This window comes from Tachypleus tridentatus, chromosome 4, assembly GCF_004210375.1.
Source record: "Tachypleus tridentatus isolate NWPU-2018 chromosome 4, ASM421037v1, whole genome shotgun sequence".
Lineage (NCBI taxonomy): Eukaryota > Metazoa > Arthropoda > Merostomata > Xiphosura > Limulidae > Tachypleus > Tachypleus tridentatus.
The window spans coordinates 36,664,129-36,681,846 of record NC_134828.1 but is presented as its reverse complement, the minus strand read 5'-3'; the positions used below and the strand labels follow the sequence as shown (position 1 = coordinate 36,681,846).

The 17,718-nt window shown below is 35.4% G+C and overlaps 1 protein-coding gene across 2 annotated transcripts in view; it reads right to left on the bottom strand.

Annotated features, from left to right (window-relative positions):
• Positions 1 to 16,194, bottom strand: part of LOC143248846 (nose resistant to fluoxetine protein 6-like) — a 50,760-nt gene extending 34,566 nt beyond the window's left edge. Inside the window, exons 1-3 of one of the 2 annotated variants that reach the window (XM_076497685.1) lie at positions 15,540 to 16,194; positions 4,863 to 5,053; positions 534 to 627 (exon numbers count right to left, since the gene is read on the bottom strand). In XM_076497685.1, the coding sequence (XP_076353800.1) occupies positions 534 to 627; positions 4,863 to 5,053; positions 15,540 to 16,053 (799 nt within the window). In that variant the 5' untranslated portion in view covers positions 16,054 to 16,194. The remainder of the gene's footprint in view (positions 1 to 533; positions 628 to 4,862; positions 5,054 to 15,539) is intronic. The other variant, XM_076497684.1, reaches the window with a different exon arrangement.
• Between the last annotated feature and the right edge of the window lie 1,524 nt (positions 16,195 to 17,718).

Below are 17,718 nucleotides of genomic sequence, written 5' to 3'. Positions count from 1 at the left end.
ATGTTTTAACAGAAACAGAAGAATTACAAATCAGGAACAGATTATGCTTCAGAAATAACAGGAACTTCAGAATTCAACACAGAAAAATCTAAATTATAGCAAGAAATCAGAGGTTATGCAAGATCTCATTGCACACGTACAGTAACTAGTGCAGAAAGTTGAAGAATGAAGAACATAGGATAAGAGCATTACACCTTTTAATGCATAAAGATAATCTGGAAATTTTAAAACATGTTTTGTTGATAGCATGAGTTCGATATTACAAAGGCAAATCTGAATTATGTGTTTAAATTAATCAGCATATACTTATGACAAAATTGACATTGAATATTAAGTGTTTACATAGTCCTACAAATATAGTTATTAAACATAAGTTACCTGAATAATTTTAATTCTCAATAATAGACAAGGAAAATGTAAATATTGCAGCAAAATAAATGTTAAAAAATATTGTATTTTATATTGTATAAACAAACAAAGACAAAACTATATAAAAGACCAAATATTCTCAGTATATATAATACATTTTCTACCAATTATCTTCCACAGTGTAGAGGCTTCTTTTTGAATTGCATCATTCTTGCAGCTACTTGGTAAACAAAGACCAACAGTGACTGGAATGTTGACCTGAAAGTTAAACACTTATACATCATTTATAGTGAGCATACTAGCTTAAAAATATTTTACTCAAAATAAATTAAACAATCTTTGAAATAACATCACAAAACTATCCAAGGTACAATTACACACCAATACTAAAAGTTCACTATTGGAATAATACCCCTACCTGTGTTCATGGATATATCAAAAAGGAATTATTTTATTCTACTAACAATATTGAATTTCTCTACAGCAAGAGTGTATTTTCTTATAGTAAAGCCACATTGAGCTATCTACTGAGCCCACCAAGGGATATCAAACCCCTGATTTTAGCATATTAAATCTTTTGACTTACCACTGTATCAGCAGGGGGCCTACAGGAAGAGTCAAATTGAAAGTGATGAATTTGTCCCCCACTCCCCAAAAAGAAGAGAGACCACAACACTATTTATTTGTTGTTAGAAAAACAGTACATACATTAAAATATATATTAGATGTCAGTCAAGTAATACTTAGAACAAACAACAAACTCATACAAACCAGAAGCATTGATACTTACATTAAGCACAAAAACAGATGAAAGTAAAAATTACTTTTTGAAGTACAGCTTTATTTTTATTCATAATGGTAAGAAAGAAAAACATTTCATCAGTTGCATAACATCTGACCAAAACTTAGTAATAAATCAGTAAGAATTGCAATGAATAAACAGAAATTGGGATGCCACAGGTAAAACTATGTTAACAGAGAAGTAATGCAAAGCAATGATACAATGACATCTGACACAATGACACAAAATGATTTTGCAATTGACATAAAAATCTTCTAATCTTCAGAAAATTACAGAAGAAATAAAAAATAAAGTGTAAAAAAATACATACTACCAATAGCAACACATATGGTAGATCAGAAGGAAATACAGCATCACCAAATATAGATATTACAAAAAGATCCTAGAATGAAGCTATAGAATGTTGAAGAACTGTATAGAAATAACTTAAAATACAAGAATGCCTCCTTAAAAAACCATATCACAAGGCAAACTATGAATAGAAATTCATTATTCTTACATTAGCTCCACTACTATAAGTGAAGAATATTTTTTTAATCGTAACGTGAAATCACTTTGCACTCAGACTAGTATCAAAACAAACCCAACATTTTCACAAACAAATCTTTAGTAATATCTTAATAAAAAAACTCAGATTTTTCAGGTACAAGAAACTTGTAACCTTCAGTTAAAACCTAGCAATGTTTGTAGATACACATGCTGTATCAAAAGTTAAAGTGCAAAAATTTTGTGTGCAAATGTGTACATGAACTTACATATATTACACCAAGTCTGCTGCAAAAGGGTTAACATGTTACGGCATACACACAGAGGACAAAACTTTCAAAGTAAAATAACAGCATTATTTGTTATGTGTCAGCAAAAGCAATGGTCAAAGCATCCACCAAGCTATTTTCTGGTTACAATGACCACAATAAATGTGAACAACAAGGCACATGGATTGGGAAGATGTCCTATCAATAGTCTGATGACCTGTAATTCTGCAATGATGAGTCCTTCCATAATCATACCAATACTGAGCATCATCATGATAGTTCACCTGTTTGTAATGCACCTATTGACATGATAGTAATAGTGTCAGCTGGCCAGACAGAGGAAATTACACCAAGGGTGTTAAAATAGTTCATGCCAAAACTATTTGCAAGAAAGCCAAGAAAACTATCAGAGATAGACAGGTATAAAGGCACAGAATATTGACAATTTTTGTTATATACTGAGAAAAGTCCTCAAAAGGAATTCTGCCAAATGCAATGCATGAACAACTTTTGACTTGCAGCATAGCCCCAGGTTGTTCCAAGAAAACAGCAATTATGCAGAGAAACTTTAGAAACACTATTTCTCGGGCATTGAACAATGTGTCCAGAAATTCTCAATATAAATTTGCACACCTGTGTGCATCTAGCAGCAGAAATACAATTATTTGGTTTTACTGGTAACTCAGCAGTTTTTATCTTTGAAAATTATATGCAGAAGCTAAAAATATATCCAAGATCAGGTCAAGATCCAAAAGTAAAAATAACAAAGCAATTACAAGAACCAAACAGCACTGTCTTGAAGTACATAAAACAGCAGCAACATGCTTCCATTGCAAATATAACAATATTCATAAATTTTCTACTCTTCAAATGCATTAAGGGTGTTGAACATTAATTACTGTTAATGCATAATATGTTAATTTTGGTTTTAACATATTATTGTTTAAAAAAAAATTGCAATGAGATGCACAACTTAAAGAACTGATGTATTAAAAGGAAGTTTTAAAGTGTGCATTAACTTGGTAAATTGCAATGTAGCAATTCCAGTGAAAAGTTTTGAGATAACTATAAAATCCAATATTCAAGAGAATGAAACACAAACCATCTTCCACTTTCTCATTTTTATTTTTTTTCAATTTTGTGTTTGTTGCAGGAACCTGCCTTCACACCAAAGGTTAAGAAAAGTGCTACACAGGACCAAGTGGAATAATTTCTGAATCATGATCTCAATAAGATATGTTGGAGTCAATAAGTTTCTGGATTGTTTCTCAAACAATCATCTTTTTTTCAGGGTCAGTAAGATGTAGTATTCAAGGATGGGATTAACTCAGTCTCTTTGGTTGCAAAATGGAAATCAAAACTGCAAATGTTATATGGTATTTATGAAGAAGCTTTGTTATCACTTTAAAACTTAAAGTTTATGTTTAGGTCAGTACTTTGAAATATATGATAACTGTTCAACTTTCACCTTTTAATATAAACAAACATTCCATGTCAGTTGATAGGTATTTCAGCTTGCAATACATATGATGCTGGATATTTTGAAAAAAATTCTTCTTAAGCAAACAGTGCCCAAAATTGGACAATTATTTAGTGGGAAAGGAAGAGCTAACTGATAATGATTAGGAAAACCTCTGAATGAAAAAGTGTGGTCAACAATAATTGAAAATTTAAAAACGTTTTTTTAAATTGGAGAATACAAGTTGAATATATTTAAAATAATAGAATGAGATCAATTTATTTTATCAGACAATCTTACAGAATGAGCTCAACCCCATTACAACTAGTGGGAAGCTCTGATTCAATATATAAAATTGTAGTTTCTAATCAACAATAATCCAGTTTTATTCTCTAATGTTTCTCAGTAACTACTTCTATGTAAGAGATTGTATGAATAGATGAGAAAGTTAGCATACTGTTGCTAGAATTAAAACAAAAACAATTTGGTTCAATGAAAAGACTACTGGATGCATGTACAAAATTTAGACAGACAACAACCAAAAACAGAAATTCTAAGAAGTGTTTTTCAAGAAAATATCTAAAATTATGTAAGTATACCAAAATTGTCATATTTTTTAAATAAACCAAATTTGACATGATTAAGTTAAATACAAGTGTGAGAACAAATTACTAATGCCATCCTGGTGGTCATAAGTTAAAAACAAATGATGGCATAATGATTACTGGAAAGTAGCAATACAATACACAACCACTTTTGTTGCAATGTTTGAGTCCTTGCATTTAGAATGTTGTAAACCTCTAATTTTGTGGCAACAAATATGTAATGTTTATGCTACATTGTTACAACATGAAATTGTTAGCTGGTAAGGCATAATTACTTTTCTAACTGGAAAAGCAGCTTATTCAATAGTTTATCTTCATGTGTTTTTGACAGTTATATACTGAAGATTGGATATGTATTTCATAAACTAATGTTGGATATAGAAAAAGGGAGTTTCTAAATTCTACATCCAGTTTGGAGAGGAGTGAAAGTAAAAAAATTGTTAGCCTAGATGCACAAAATGAATAAATGTTTCTTTCTAATAATTCATTTCAATCAGGGCCAGCCTTATAGTGAGGCCACTTAGGCAACTGCCACTGGCTTCGTGCCACATTGGCCAAGTTGACTGTATACTTTTATTATCTAAACTCGTAAACCTAATCCTGATTAACTGCTTCAAGCTATGCATCCTTCTAAGGCCAGCCCTGTTTAAATCATTACTAATAAATGTGCAAAAAAATTAATCAATAGTAAATTATCCTCCTAAAGTATTTTACAATCTGTCAGTCATGCACAAACTATATTCAAACTGTAGTTAGTAAGTCAATAAGTATCAGTGCTAAGGACTAGAGCAATTTAAAAATAATTATATTACATATCAGTTCACGACAAAGAGTTACAAGTTTTATAGTTTCCTTCACTTCTGGATACTTACTGTTTTGGAAACTTGTAATAACCAGGAACTCAAGCAGTACTGCCCAATAAAATCACCAAACACATACGATGTGTTAGATACATTTACTGCAAACTGAGGAGCTTTAGCATCAACACATTCTTTGTAACTTCCAATCCATAAAAAATTCCCTTCGAAGATTCCACTTGGTGGCTTCCCCATAGAGTCAATCACTTAAAGTAAACACGACAAAATTTACAATCTTTTACACAGGCTTTATCATTAAAATAAGAATATTTTTGAAAACAATAAAAATCAAATAAAGAAAAACTAACAATAAAGGAATAAATTATCAAAAAGAATAAATTATGCAAACTAATATGTTATTTGACTACATTTTAATCAATAAATTGCTTAATCTCTAACTTGGATGGTCACATTTTCTACAAATGTCAATGAATTATTAGCTGTGTTCTAGAAATAGTCAAATGTGAAACATCCACAGAAATATGGAATGTAAACTATAACTTGAAAATAAATAAATCATATATGCTCTAGAATAAATGTAACATTTTTAATCATCTTTTTGTTTGTTTGTTAATGGTACTAAAATGTGTGCATAATTTCTAGCAAAATATTTGATTTAATTGACAATAATGTATTAGGGGAGGAATGAGTGTCTGTCAAGTTCCAGAAAATTTGAATTAGTAAATTCAAATAAATGCATTAAAACACAGGGTGTTCGGAAAGTCACTGTGCACTTGTATATTTATTAACAGACATGTTTCAATATAGAATACAGGAGGTAAATATGAATGACAATTATCAACAATGTTGAAAGTGACCCCTGTTGGCATCAATACAGGCCTGGATTCTTCCTATTTTGTTTCCAAACACTGCTATCAGTTGCTGGCTTGAAATAGACTGAATAAAATATGATTACAAAACTGCACAGTGACTTTCTGAACACCCTGTACCTTTAAAATTAAAGAGTCAAAGGTTAAAATAAACAAGGTCATTTTCATAGGCATCCACAGTATGGTGAGCAAAATGTGAACAATTCCTCCCCAGTGGAAAATGAGAATTATTTCAACACAAGTATATAAATTTAGTTTTTGTATCTCAGAACAGCTGGTATCTGTTTATCAATAAAAGTGTTAATACCCATACCAGATATTCCAAGATACATTTTTATTTCAATTCGATTTCTTGTCATCAAGAATTTAGCTTTTATTAAATTCACAAATTTTACACTACTTGCTACACTTAATTTTCAATTCTTATAAAAGTTGCCAGATTTCTTAGCAGCTTTACTTCAAAAGTTGTTACATATTGAAAAACATCACTACAATAGTGACTTCTTGGATATTGGTCATGAAGATTCTCACTCAGATCATCAAAAAGTCTATCATCCCCCTGAGCCCTGACACAATATTATAATCAGGGTCAACCTGTTACCACATGCTGGTAATACCAGCAGCAGGTTATTAAAATGTAGGCACAGTCTTGCAGAGTATGTATGGAGTGTGTATATCTGTATAGCTGCAAATCTACAGTATGACTTAAGCTTATCTTACAAATACCAAAGTCATCATATCTGACTGTGGGAACTTGCCTTTCTCTTGACTTATTGACAAAACTTTAAAAAGGCAGATGTTTGTATGCTGTTTTTTTTTGTTTTTTTACATGGAATGTGCCTATCTTGAATATTAAAAATGTTTTTAAAAAATATCCACATTTTAACATTGTCTCCAATCAATTCAGTTGTCTAACTTACAGTATACAATCTTATTGTGTCCCTTTAAAATTTGTTACAAAAAGTTTATTATCCCTGATCTCTATATACACCAAAACCTCAAACCTAATTGGGAAATGGTCACTTGCACTCAAATGTTCCCCAATCTTCACTCTATAAACCATTTTCACATCAGTGGTTAACAACAAATTGAAAATAGCATTGTCCGTAGGAGGCTCCCATTAACCAATACTAACAAGAGTTTAATTTGTCTGAACTCCATTAATAACAACTACTTGCTTTTATCTCTCTTTCTCTCATTCAACCATCTTACATTCCAATAAATTATTCTTTCTTTAAATCACTAATGATATAATTTTGCTAGCTATTTTTCTGGAGGAAACTTATCAAAAGCTTATCAAAAATCTAATTACACTGAGACCACATCCCTTCCATCATCCAGATAACAAGTTGATTGATTGATTTAGTGTTTTATGGCACAAAGCAGCAAGGCTATCTGTGCCAGACAATCGGTAAAAATGTAAAAAAAAAAATAAAAAAATAAATGTAGTAATAGACATAAATGGAAATGAAGGTAAAACAAAAAAGTATAAAACCAATGTTGACACCTAGTCTACAATGTTAAGATAGAAGGCAGAGCATAAGAAGTTGTAAGGTATTTACTCCAGCAAAAAGGTAATGATCATAACCCGCCAGGAAGACTAATAGGTAAGTTCAAGAACCACCATCAGTCACCTGAAGTTGGTCTTTCCAGTCCTGGTTCCGGGTTATGTGTCATAGCAACCAGTATCAAAATGTAAAAGAATAGAAGTTTTAAAAGATACATAGCAAAGTTGTAACAATGAGTAGCCAAATGTCCAGTAAAAAGATAAAGTCAAGTAAATGGAGTAAAATTTGTAAAAGTAAATGAAGGTAAAACCAAAACAGCAATTAAAACAAAAAAGTGTAAAAACCAATGGTGACATCCAGTCTTCAAAGTTGTAAGGTATTTACTCCAGCAAAAAGGTAATGATCATAACCCGCCAGGAAGACTAATAGGTAAGTTCAAGAACCACCGTCAATCACCTGAAGTTGGCCTTTCCAGTCCTGGTTCCGGGTTATGTGTCATAGCAGCTATTATCAAAATGTAAAAGAATAAAAGTTTTAAAAGACACTCCGCAAAATCGTAATAATGAGTAGCCAAATGTCCAGTAAAAAGATAAAAGTCAAGTAAATGGAGTAAAATTTGTAAAAGTAATTGAAGATAAAAGCAAAATGGCAATTAAAACAGAAAATGGCATAAAAACCAATGTTGACATCCAGTCAACAAAGTTGTAAAGAACTACCTGTAGCAGAATGGTAATGATCATAACCCGCCAGGAAGACTAACAGGTAAGTATAAAAACCACCGTCAGTCACCTGAAGTTGGTCTTTCTAGTCCTGGTTCCAGGTTATGAGTCAATATGGCCAGTACTAAAAATTTAAGTAGTAAAAGTGTGAAATGATATCCAGCAAAAGTATAATAACAACTTGCCAGGACGACTAATGAGTAGTTCAAACAGTAGCGTTAGTCACCTGAAGTTGGCCTTTCCAGTCCTGGTGTCGAGTTATTTAATCTTCTGCCCATTGTCCAATGTCAAATTGAAGGAGAGAGATTAAAATTGTAAAAAAAAGAACCACAATTAAAAAGGTGTAATGAATAAATATGCAACACTTAAATGAGATTAAAAAGATTAATGGCCATTAAAAAATTAAAAACATTATCAAGGTTGACAGAGTCACCATCACCAATAACTCTGTCCAATGTTACTGATAAACCCTGGAAAAAAACATGTTTAAAACATTGCCGTCGTTGAGAATTGTAACGATGGCAAGAAAGTAAAACGTGGCTGATAGTGATTTGAGTGTTACACAAACTACACATTGGTGCATCAGTTCCAGATAAAAGAAAATGATGAGTTAAAAAACTGTGACCAATGCGTAGCCTAGTGAGAACAACTTCCTCCTTCCGAACTTTACGGAAGCTAGATGGCCAAAGTCCAATTTTGGGTTTGATTTGAAAAAGTTTGTTGTCACGTTGCTCACTCAAAGTGGACTGCCAGCTGGCACAGAGCCGAGCCTTGAAGACAACACCATAGTCCATGTACGGAATAGGCATAGGAGTGATGGTGCTGAAGCAGACAAATTTAGCTACCATGTCTGCAAGCTCGTTCCCGCGAATACCAACATGGTCTGGTATCCAGAAAAACTGGATTGAAGTAGCTGCTAATAAAAAATGGGCCAGTTGGTTTCGAATATCAGCGAGAATAGGATGTGAGCTAACGTGTAGCGATTCCAAGGCAAGTATAGAACTAAGCGAATCAGTATAAATAGTGCAGCTGGAGTACTGCTCAGCTGCAATATGATCCAGGGCAAGAGATATGGCATATAGTTCAGCAGTGAACACAGAAGCTGTAGAAGGGATTCTGCACGCAACTACTGACCCATAGCAAACCATAGCAGAGACCACTGAATTACCTGATTTGGAACCATCTGTATAAATGGGAACTGAATGATTGTTTGAAAGATATTCATTGAATAAAAGACAGTACTTCCAATCTGGAGTATCTGCCTTTTTTAGATGACTGAGAGAAAGGTCACATTTGGGGGCTGTAATAAGCCATGGTGGGATTGGCCAACCTGTGGAATCTGCAAGGTTATCCAAGGACAGACCCAATTCATCCAATTGCGCCCGGATGCGAAGGCCAAACGGAGCAATGACAGATCGTCTGTTCTGAAAAAGTACTGCTCACCGAGGAAGGAAAACACATTTCCAGGTGGGATGCTTTGGTAAGGAATGAAGTTTCGAAGTATATTGTAAAGATAGTTGCAAACGACAAAGGTGTAGAGAAGGTTCATGAGATTCAATGTATATACTTTGAACTGGAGAGGTACGGAAAGCCCCAGTGCAGAGTCAAAGTTCTTGGTGATGAATGGGGTCCAGCATCTTTTGAGGCCGAGGGTCTGGCAGAGCCATAGACCATTGATCCATAATCGAGTTTCAATCTAATAAGAGCACGATATACCTTTAACATTGAACAGCGATCTGCCCCCCAACTGGTAGAAGAGAGAACACGGAGGATGTTCAGTGCTCTTGTGCATTTGACCCGAAGCTGCTTTAAGTGTGGTATAAAGGTCAGTTTACGATCAAAGATAAGCCCCAAGAACTTGGTCTCTGGGACCACTGGCAGCAAAACTTCACCGATATGAAGTTCAGGATCAGGGTGAATACCCCGTCGACGGCAAAAGTGCATGCATACAGTTTTGGAGAGAGAGAAATTAAAGCCGTTCGCCAGAGTCCACTTCCGTACACAATTGAGGGCGGTTTGTAGTTGCCGCTCAATATATCTCATGTTTGACGACTGACATGAGATGTGAAAGTCGTCGACATACAGCCCATTCGCAACAGTGAGAGGGAGTTGTTCAGTGATGGCATTTATTTTTATACTGAAGAGTGTAACACTCAATACACAGCTTTGAGGGACTCCAAGTTCCTGTACAAAAGTACGGGAAAGTGTTGAACCCACACGAACTTGGAATCTCCTATCCATTAAAAATTTTTTAATAAACATGGGTAGATGGCCACGTAACCCATATGTATGGAGGTCTCACAAAACGCCATACCTCCATGTTGTGTCGTAAGCCTTCTCTATGTCAAAGAATATTGATACAAGATGTTGGCGGTTGTAGATAGATGTTTCAAGACGAATTAGGTGGTCTGTGGTGGAGTGCTGTCGACGGAACCCACACTGGGTGGGCGAGAGGAGGTTGTTTGATTCAAGGAACCAAACAAGACGAGCATTAACCATCCTTTCTAATGTCTTACAGAGACAGCTCGTCAAAGCAATTGGACGGTAGTTTGAAGGAATCTTAGGATCTTTCCCTGGCTTAGAGAAAGGTAAAATAATAGCCTGGCGCCAGGCATCAGGAAAAACATTCTTCTGCCAGATCCGGTTGAAAACAATCAGAAGAACATCAAGAGAAGCAGGAGATAGATGGTGCAGCATGTCATAATGAATATCATCAGGTCCAACAGACATACTGGCAGACCGATGAAGGGCCATTTTTAGTTCCACCAGGGTAAAGGGACAATTATAGTCAAAGAAACAGTCAGTTCGAAAGGAAAGAGGTGATCGCTCTGCCCGAGTCTTGATGGCCAGGAAGGTGGAGGAACAAGCAGAAGTGCTAGATACCCGGCAAAAGCTTTCACCTAGAGTGTTAACAATGTTCCGAACATCAGTCACCTCCTGACCATCAGAGAGTAACATCGAGAGGGGGACAGAATTGTAGTGCCCATTAACCTTTCGAATCCTGTCCCATATGATCTTGGTACTGGTGGTAGAAGATATGCTGGTTGTAAACTTACTCTAAGATTCCTTCTGGCTTTGACGTCTTACCCACCTAGCATGTGCACGGGTCCGTTGGAAAGCAACCCGGTTTGAAAGTGTGGGATATCTACGAAAAGTATCCCAGGCCCGCTTTTGAGCCTTCCGTGCTAAGTGGCAAGCAGGATTTCACCACGGACGAGGATATCGTGGAAAACATGTGAAGGTTTTAGGAATACACTGAGCAGCTGCATGTGTAATACAGTCAGTTACCGCTGCTACACAGTCGTCTATTGATGGCTGGTTTACGATGGCAGGATCAAGTTCTGCGAGAGCAGTGAAAGTGGACCAGTCTGCCTGATCCAGCTTCCACTGGGGCACACGGGTAGGGTGGCATCGACCACGGCCAGTCTCTCTCAAAAGGATCGAAAAATGATCACTGCCTAGTGGATTACTGTCAACCCTCCATGAAAAATGGGAGAATAATGAAGGGGAGCAAACTGAGAGATCAATAGCGGTAAAGGACTGACTAGGTGCATGAAAGTAAGTGGAAGAACCAGTATTGAAAAGAGAAAGATTGTGATCAGAGAGCATCTGCTCTACAGATCAGCCCCTCCCATCAATAATAGCACTTCCCCAGATGGGATGATGTCCATTAAAATCCCCTAGGATTAGAAATGGAGATGGCAATTGTTCAACGAGAGCATCAAGATCTGTTTGATCATATGTCTCTCCAGGGGACAGGTACAGAGAACAAACAGTGATGGTATGACCCAAGGAAACACGGATGGCTACAGCCTCCAAGGGTGTGTTGAGTGACAAAGACAGGGTGGGCACGTGTTGATCAACCAACTGTGCCACCCCTCCATGTACTCAACCATCACACAACCTGTCATTTCTGTACAGAGAAAACTGCCGAATGGAGACAGTATCAGAAGTTTTGAGAAATGTTTCTTGTAAGGAAAGACAAACAGGATGGTAGGAAGCAATCAGCGTTTTGATATCATCCAGATTAGAACGTAAACCTCGACAGTTCCATTGTATCAAGGTGGCCATTTTTAAGAACGGGTAGGTGAAGTGGCTGGAGAACCCTTCGGTTTACGACCACGTCTTTTTTCTTTACTGTCTTTAGTCGGAGGAGGTCTATCAACCTCCATGGATCCTGCTCTGGGTTGGTTGGGCAGGTTTTTGTTATTAGAAGGGGAATGCAGTGACTAAGGATGCAAACGAATAATTGTTTTGTCTCTTGTGGTGGGGAAAAAAAGATGTATCAGAAGAAATGCCTGTATTTGAAACTGAAGGATGTGGATCTTGAGGTTTGTTGGAAGGTATGGGAGGAACAGAGATGGGTGTGGAAGTCGATTCATCAACCTTTTTAACCATGGAGGTCAAAAGGCGTTTCATTTGTTTTGAAAATGATTCTCTTGGAGGCACAGAGAGATCTGTCTGCACTCCCACTGTAGTTGTGGAATGAAGTGCAGCAGCATATGTCCGAGATGGAGTTGTGGACAACAATTTCCGAGCCTCAGGATAACTAATGTTATGTGTCGTTTTCAAACGCTGCACCTCTTTTTCCTCCAACCATTTTGGGCAAGAATGAAAGTAAGAGGGGTGAGAACCATTGCAGTTTACGCAATGTGGGTTCATGTCACAATCATAGGCATCGTGGTCCTTGCCTCCACAACGAGCACATGTCAGGGAACCATGACAAGATGTCTTTGAGTGGTCGAATCTCTGACATTGGAAACATCGAAGAGGGTTTGGTTTGTATGGCCGAACCCTGCAAATGAGATAACCTGCCTTGATGGTGGCAGGTGCACGTGGTGAAGTAAATGTTAAAACGAGGGTATTTGTTGGCAGTGTGACTCCATATTTGTGAGTGGAGATGCACCTCACTGCAGAAACTCCTTGAGTGGAGAGACCAGCGAGAATCTCTGACTCGGGAACGTTCTTCAAATCCCTTTCAACAATAACTCCTCGTGAAGAATTCAAGGTAGCATGGGGTGTAACCTCAATAGGTATATCCCCAATTGCCTTTGAATTCAAGAGGAGTTCACTGTGTTGGAATGTGGATGTTTCAACCAATATGTCACCAGATCAAAGTTTCTTTACTGACTTTGGAGAGCCAGCAAGTCCCTCTAGTCCCTTTTGAATAAAAAAAAGGGGACATTTGCCCTAAAGGTTTTTCCGAAAGAGAATGTAATGTAAGAAAATGAGGTATGTGTGTTACCGATGTTGAAGATTGCTGTTCTGAGTATTCAAGATGTGGTCGCTTACCCATTGACCATTTTTTACAGTTTTATTTAAATTTTTTAGAGGATCCATAGGAAAAAGAAAATATTTCGGTACCCACTGACCCCACCCACCATGGAGCCCTACAAGGGGATGCACTACAAAGTCACGCAAGGACAATGGCAAAGGACGGCAGGAATGTCAGGGTTTCGTAAGCACTATACCCAAACACCAGCATCAGGCACAATGTCCACAACACCCGTTGAGAACTTCCAACACTGGTACTTGGTTGACTCTAGCCCAAGTGGACCAGCCAATTGACCCAAGGGGGGCCACCCAAAGGCCGCCCGTCTACAGGAATTCGAGGCCAAAGTGGTGTGTTAGAGTTGGACCCCTCAACCACCAGGATCCTCTCCTCCCCTTCATGGGTCGCCACGCACGGCAAACACGTGGGTGGATGTTTAGATCCCAGAGAAGGTAACCAGATAGAACAGAACCTTCCCTGGGAGGTCCCCTCACCACGTACAGGAATCCACACCGAGGCGCAGATAAGAAGAAACATCTTCTAAAACATTAATCGGTGTGTCACTGCACCCTTCAGCAAATCCATGTTAACTTTATTTTGTATCATATTTCATGACTAACTGTTCTTATTTCTTTGACAACTCTTAATATCTCCTTTTAAAATATCAGTAACCTTCCAATATTCAGGCACCTATCCACCACCAGCTGATTTTCCAAAATTGAAAAAGCTCAAATATCTGATTTTGACCTCCTTTAAAACCCTGGATGAAGCTCTGTATGGTTCAGGTGATTTGACTATTTTTTAATCTCTGAATCTTTCCACATACTGGTTACCATTACTAGATTAACACATACATTAGTCAATTCCCATAAAATGCTCAAAGTTAGGAATATCACCAAAGCCTTCTCCAGAAGAGAATATTTGAAAGATCAGCCACCACACTGATTATGTTTAACATACTTATAATGCTCTTGCTGTTAGTTTTAAAATTATTAGCCAGATGTTTTGCACAACCTTTTTGTATTTCCTTAATATATCTTTAACCAAATCCCTTTCATATAATTCTGTAAATCTTCCATTCTATATGCCAATTTAAACTTCATAAACTTAATACATTTTACCTAGGACTTTCTTCTTTTTGTTTAAAGCAAGATATTTAAATTTTATTTTTCTGTTATCATTTTCTTCTTTGCAGAACATTCTTATCTTGAATTAAATTAATTTGTTAGAATTTCTAAGGTTTTTTCTAGCTTTTTAACTCATTATTGCAATTCAGTAATAATGCATCTTCTTTTATAACCTTAAAACTGATTTCTAAAAACTTAGGAACTAAAATTCCATTTCTTCAGTCTGAATATGCTTTGTATAATTAATGATTATCATTCCCAAAAACATTCTCCCACTTTTTATTCTTGCAACCACTTCCTCATTAGTAGGCAACTATAAATCTATATTACAATATCTCTAATCATTTTATAGAGCAAATCATCTCAAATCCATTCATTAAACTTCCTCACTATCTGAATCATCCAATTCAAATCAATATGTCTAATATTAAAGTCTCCCATAATTATTCTATCCAGTATCTTTTTACAAGTAACAACAAAATACCAGTAATAATTTCTATACAATTTACTATTGAAGTGATATGCCTGAACAACTGACCTATAACCAGGACCAAATAAACTAAATGGTAGACAGGTGTCTACCAGCCAACAGTGATATGCTTATAATTTTGTTGTTTGATACATTGCTTTCCTAGATAATCTTTCACTTGGAAATTATGATATTTAAAAAAAAATATTTTGTCAGTTGAAATATTATTTTGATGGGTAAAATTTCAACAACAAAAAATGAGGGCTTATCAAGAAAATGTACGTAGATCCCCTATGGTGTTAGTAAAGTACTATCTACAACATTTGCAAATTATAAACCTTTTACCCTTGGAGTTCCTGGTAACACATATAGATTAAACATTTTAAGTACCATAAACTATGCATTTTTAGCCTTGCTGAAATAAGTGAAAATATTCACTACAAAAATAAAGATTAACTCTCTTTCCATATACACAGATATTTTTAGTTTTGTTTCACATTTTTACAATTTTTTCCTTTTTTGTACCTTCCTTTTAATTTGAAATACACAAATCAAAATTCAAACAAATAAACCACTGTAAAAATTTAAACCATTTTATCATATATGCTTAGCATATCTATTTATAAATTTCAAAATAATATATTAATATTGTATGTAATGTAAGGCTTAGTTTAAATTCCTTATAACCTACTGGCATTAGACTTCGTAATTTAATGATTTAGTTTCTATCTTAGACCAACTGATTTTTAATTCTAATTTTTACTTACTCTTAGAAGCCCATCCCCCAATATTGCCTATATTCACCAGTGTATACATTAAATCTCTTTGACACTGACTGGACACATTCATAAACAAACTGGCAAAATCTTCGACTGAAAGCGAAACCTCATTGGCATCTTTCGGAATCATTTGTCGTGAAAATATTTCATCCAAAGGACTTTGTATTCGACTGTCACTGAATCCATTTTCCAAATCTAAGTTAGATAAGCGTTCTATGTTTAATCCTTTCGCCGACATATCATGTCCTACTTCCATTAACGGTTGTGCCCATGTTAAACCCAAAACTTGTGAAATAAGATTTGCGGTCCTTAACTTCAAATCTTGAACCTTCTCCATGTGGGATTCTTGAGGTGACTCATCTTCATAATCATTGAATATTTCGATGAAATTTTCAAGTTCTGTGTTGTCAGTAACGTTGTAATACCCTGGCACAATACTAACAACACAGGTTAATGACACAAAAGCAAAAATCAAAATATACAATTTATGGTGCAACGCCATTGTTACAATATTTAAGCAAAAAAAACCTTCAATTATTACTCTTTACACTACAGTTACTTTCAGAAGCTACCCACCTCAAGCTGTGTAACTTCTAAGTTACGCCTACAATCTGATACACAATCTTACAAGAATTATCTAAGAACATTTGCTCAATACTCACGTGATAGGTGTTGTGACAGGATAAGAGTGGCGTATGCTAGAACCTAAAACTACAGTAGCATTTAAGTACAATGAACTCCGTTATGAAATTGCACATTTTTAACTGAATTTACTTATTACTATCAATGTATATATATATATAGCACAGACTTAAGTAATCTAAAACATTACAATGGGCATTTCAAGCTTTTCAATACGATAAAGTAATACGTATGACTTTTAATTACAAATAATACAACCGCAAATTGTACCTGCTTCGCTTCCTTACCAAACGAACCTCATTTTCAATTGATTATTAAATATCAATTACATATATTTTCTTCGTCCAACACTCCTTGTCAGGTGAATTATCAGTTACTGTACAAGTATAAGAAATAACCTCTCTTTTTAAAATATTTTTCGTTATTAAAGACGGGAAGATGGAACGAAGTAATTACGCATGTTGTCAGATAAATGTGTAATATATTTTTTGGAGTTCATAAATTTTTGGATTTGATCAGCAATTCTCAAACTCTTTAGATAGTGGATTTTTTCCCACTTTCTGTTACTTTTGTCATCCGGTAGAACAGCAGTAAGTCTTCGGATTTACAACGCTAAAATAAGGGCTTCGAATACTCTCGGTAGCCACAGCAGATAACCGAATGTGGCTTTGCTATAAAAAACAAAACAAAAATCACACACTCTACTTTCAGATATTTATTTTTGAAATTTTGTGTGTAGTATTTAGCAGAACACGGAAAGCATTAACTTGTGAATAAAGTAATAAAGAAGTGTAATATAACTTTACATGTGTTTAATTATCACTTTAATCAAAACTTTTGTGGTCAGATATTTGAGTGTTGAATACAACGCTTTAAGTACAGGCTCTTTCTTCACTGTAGTAAATATTTTTTGCGGTAACTTTTTACCCCTAAAACTTCTTATGGACCCCTAGAGTATGTTACGCCTGATTAAAAACCGCGAAATTTGATAACAAAAACATGATATAAAATATATACTGAATCTTTCAAAAAAATCCAGTTTCATCTAGTTTGAATTGTTGATTAGAACAGTTCAAAATGACTAATATAGGTGTAATACGTAATTTAGCGTTGGTCAATTTCAACTGCTCGATTGTTTGTTGTGGAGTAGAGTCACACTAGGCTGTCTGCTGAGTCTACTGCAGGAAATCTAACCCCAGATTATAACGTTGAAAGTCCGAAGACTTATTGTTGTTCCATCGGGGAATGGTTCTTTAATGCCAAGTCTAATTCACGTAACGAATAAATTTATTTCTGCAATAAACGTTTTCTACAGCAAAGTTCACTTGTACCCATTATTTCAATTACAATGTTCCAACAGAAATTCCGAAATTAATGTGAGCTCCATAATGTAAGTCCATAAACACGTTTCACTATAAATTCTGAGAATAACAGTACATATTTAAAGTTAGCTTTGAAATATAAATAAACATTTATCAATTAACTGCATATCAAAACAGCTACGATTCCTTTATCACTACTGTAG